The sequence below is a fragment of the Bison bison genome, unplaced genomic scaffold (genome assembly GCF_000754665.1).
Source record: "Bison bison bison isolate TAMUID 2011002044 unplaced genomic scaffold, Bison_UMD1.0 scf7180017864175, whole genome shotgun sequence".
Taxonomy (NCBI): domain Eukaryota; kingdom Metazoa; phylum Chordata; class Mammalia; order Artiodactyla; family Bovidae; genus Bison; species Bison bison.
Window position 1 is genome coordinate 720,697 of NW_011494747.1, and position 4,477 is coordinate 725,173.

Below are 4,477 nucleotides of genomic sequence, written 5' to 3' on the forward strand. Positions count from 1 at the left end.
CTAGTCAAGGCTACGGTTTTTCCATGGTCATGCATGGATGTGAGAGTTGGACTGTGAAGAAAGCTGAGCGCCGAAGAATTGATGCTTTTGAACTGTGGTGTTGGAGAAGGCTCTTGAGATTCCCTTGGACTGCAAGGAGATCCAACCAGTCCATTCTGAAGGAGATCAGCCCTGGGTGTTCTTTGGAAGGACTGATGCTAAAGCTGAAACTCCAATACTTTGGCCACCTCCTGCGAAGAATTTACTCATTGGAAGACTCTGATGCTGGGAGGGATTGGGAGCAGGAGGAGAAGGGGATGACAGAGGATGAGATGGCTGGATGGCATCACCGACTTGATGGACGTGAGTCTGAGTGATCTCCAGTAGTTGGTGATGGACAGGGAGGCCTGGCGTGCTGCAATTCACGGGGTCGCAAAGAGTCGGACACAACTGAGCGACTGAACTGAACTGAACTGAAAGCGCAAACAGTAACATATTAAAGTGTAGGATAAAAATTGCACAAAGGTTGTTAGGTGGGAAATTATAAGTCACTGAGATTTTCAGATTGTTTACTAGAGCTTAGTATGATTTATTCCAATTGATTGGAATTTAGTTATTCCAATAACTAAACCAAAAACCTAACTGTACTATAATCCAACTGAAGGAAAAAAAAAAAAAAAAAGCATTACCAAAAGATGAGCAGTCTGCATGTGGGAGAGACCAGAAAACAAGAAATCCAAATTAGGCCCTGATACTGCTAGGAGGAAAGGGTGTCCTGAATGTTAGATAACACAGTCCTACAGATGACATATGTACCAAGTTATGACTGGATGACTCAGGCACTAAGATTATCCTTTTGCCCAGGTTCCATTCTTACTTATTCTGACTATAATTTGGCGTATCAATTAATACTTTTTTTTTTTTAACATTTTCTTGTGTGATGGTGTTTTTGAATTTTTTAAAAAAATGGTATGTTAAAGGCTCTAAAATTTCATAACTATATGAACTTGGTTCCATCTCATACTTTTCAAAAATCTACACTTTCCCATACTCTTTAAAATTAACAAGATCACTTTTATGTTCTTAAATTGTCTCCATCTCTGCTGCTTTACATCCTAATTTTTTAAAAAAATCACAATTCATGATAACATACTTTAATTTCAACATCACTAGAAAAATAGCATTTCAAAATAATTTTTCACTACTTAAACCTAAAATAGGTCATGAAAAACTTTAACATCTAACAGTCATGACATTAAATACAAATAAATTTTTTAATGAAATCCTTTATTTTCTTCCTACCCTTTTCTCCTTGTGATTTTCATAGCCCTATTAAAAATAAGGGCTCCCTTCATCTATTCTGGGCTTCTTTTTTCTATCTCAGTTAATTAGCAAAGGCAGGAGGTGTTATTTGACTGCTGTGTTCTTATGAAAACAGGCAAAACTGTGCTGATCTTAAAAATCAATGTTTATAGCTGTTAGTTCAAAGGGACAGTGTTTTGAAGCCAAGGTCAAGGAATGGTATCTTTTTCACAGCCTCTAACCATCTTATGCTTAAGTTATAATCTTTGAATCAGAAGTATCATATTTGTATAGTAACAGCACAGTATTAATCTACAAAACTACTCAGAAACACAAAAAGCTATTGTGCTTTTCCAAAGATAAAGATCATTAAGATCTATGAATTTAAGATTAAGCACACACACACAACAATAAGGACTAGCGGTTGCTACTGTAAGAGTTACAGTAATGAAAAATGAGATTTACAAAATAAGATACATTCTGGGTAGTACTTAACTCAGGCACGTGGTATATGAACATTTCAGTACAATTTTAATGTACTTTGCTAACTTAGTCTGATTTTCACTTGTAAGGATATTATAATCACAACATATATATCTTACTGTCCTGACTAAAAAATGTGAAAATACACCATTAGCATAAATACATGAGAAATGCTCATTCAAAAAAAAAGTAATTATAAGAGAACCACCTCTCATCGTTCTAAAATAAAATCTCTATTAAGTGCAGAAATACAAACATTTATTTGAGATTGGCAGCAAACCCTAATAGATTAAGACATCAAAGTATTCTCATTTGAACATGCTAGCTTAATCTTTAAAACAACAAAAAAGTATTTTACTGAGTTATCATTAGTCAAAATAACGTATTCAATTTTACCTATGCTATAATCAGGGAAATACAAGACAAATGGCTCAAAGCATCCGGTATTTGGACGAAACTTTTCCCAAACAATTTCACTGAGAAAGATAACAGTCACATTTCTGCCAGTCTGTAAAAGAGAGATAAATAAAAGTAAACTTGCATCAAAAAATCTTAATCAGAACAATAATTCCATTTGAATTTTTCTTTCAAAATAAATCCAGCCAAGTTCTAATATATAGCAAATTATTTGCATATTAATAAGCCATATTTAGAAAACCTAATCAAGGAGTTCATCTTTATATGCAAATTTTCCTACGTAATTACTTAAAATTTCCATAAAACTTTCAGGTTAATTGACAATTCAGTTACATGTAACACTAGCATAGTCACACAAGGACTTATTTTATAGAAATTAAGAAACACATCTGCTTGAATGATTAAAATAAGATCTTTTTACGGGTGTTTTCAAACCATACACTTAAACCAAAAAAGGCAAAACTGAAATGGCTATAGCACCCACAGAAAAGAATATATTTGTTGAAGATGATGATGAGCACACATTAAAAACACAAACAAGAATGAGTATCCAAAATACCAATGTTAAGTAAACAGACATCTTTTGAAATTATAATATTCTAGAAATAACATTAAGAGAACAAACTCAGTGTGTATGTTATCCTTCTACAGAGTGGCCATGAATGCTAATTCTAATGCTAGAATTTATCTGTAGACACCTCTGCATTCCCAACGCAAATTTTAATTCTTCTCATGTTCTTTTGGATGTCTCCTAAGTTGAGTAACAGATATGATATCTGTTTTGTTCTTTAACTATTCTTAGGACCAAATCTCTTACACTATTCTTTGATGGTGATTTACTTTTATAGTTTCTAACTTATGTGTAATCTTTTATTCAAATTTTCATTATTCATAGAAATATACTTCTGGCTAACAAAGATAGTTAAGTTCAATAAATTAATGACTCCATAGAAAATGTAGCATCTTCATGAAAGAGAAGATTTTTACTTTCAAATGCTTTTTGTCTTATTAATTTTTAATAATTCCTGATTTCTATAGAGATAAAAGGGCATGCTCTAAACACAATCTTCATCACAAAGCATTGAGCTGCTTTTGCTTTAAAATATGATTATCCAAAAGGATTTTATAAAATCAGCTAAAAAAAATACTGAGAGATTAAAAAATCGAGGCTATTTATCAGTCTAAAAGAATTGATAAAAAGTTGGTTCTCATCTGTTCATCTGAAAGCACTTTCAACTACAGTGATATTTATTATAATTTAAACTTCATTTTACTCTGATAAGTATTTAATATAAAAAGTGGGAAATGCTTTGGCTATATTTCTTTTCAATGACATACACATTTAAAAATCAAGCATGTTTTCAGAAACATCAAAACAACAATTTTCTTTTCTGGTGGAGCTGAGCTTATATGAATCGTTTCATTTTCTTCAAATAGCTTCTATAACTAAAAGTAAAAAAAAGTGAATGGCCTAACTACTGTGGCAGGATGCATGATCACCATTACTAGGCACAGGGGAAAATAAGGGAGTAAGTTTTACTGAAAGGTGAGAGGACAGCAAGAATGCACTCTGGCTACCAGAGAAGGAGTCCTTGAACAAAGCAATGGGAAACAGTGGATGAACACATGCAAAAACAAAAATAAATCCCACAAACTCAACACAACACAACAAAAAGAGAGGAAGAGGCCTCTACTCAATGAGGACAGATCCCTGGGGTCAGTAGTAAACTGCCAAGAAATAATTAAACTGGGAGAGGCTAGACTACATGAGAAGACTTCCAGATTACATCACCAAGAGTTATACTTACTTTTCTTCTGTCTTCTCCACATCTCCCCACCAAGACTATTAGTAAAAGCGGATTTTAGGAGTCAATCTTAAGCATACAATGATTTAAGTGGCAATCAGTTTAGAACTTTTAGTTACTCAAACTTGAGTAATGCATTTAACTCTTAAAGGTGGAAAGGCTCTAGGCACTGTCTCCCCAAATATTTACTTAATTTTTATTATCAGTTCAGGCGTGTCCAACTCTTTGTGACCCCATGGACTGCAGTATGCCAGGCCTCCCTGTCCATCACCAACTCCCGGAGTTTACTCAAAATTCAAATCCATTGAGTGGGGAATGCCAACCAACCATCTCATCCTCTGTCATCCCCTTCACCTCCCATCTTCAATCTGTCCAAGGATCAGGGTCTTTTCCAATGAGTCAGCTCTTCACATCAGGTGGTCAAAGTATTGGAGTTTCAGCTTCAGTATCAGTCCTTCCAATGAATATTCAGGACTGATTTCCTTTAGGAT

At 34.1% G+C, this 4,477-nt stretch overlaps 1 protein-coding gene across 1 annotated transcript in view; it reads right to left on the minus strand.

Moving 5' to 3' along the window:
• Positions 1-4,477, minus strand: part of ORC5 (origin recognition complex, subunit 5) — an 88,395-nt gene that overhangs the window by 68,304 nt on the left and 15,614 nt on the right. The window contains exon 5 of the mRNA XM_010842283.1: positions 2,161-2,272. Coding sequence (XP_010840585.1) covers positions 2,161-2,272 — 112 coding nt within the window. The remainder of the gene's footprint in view (positions 1-2,160; positions 2,273-4,477) is intronic.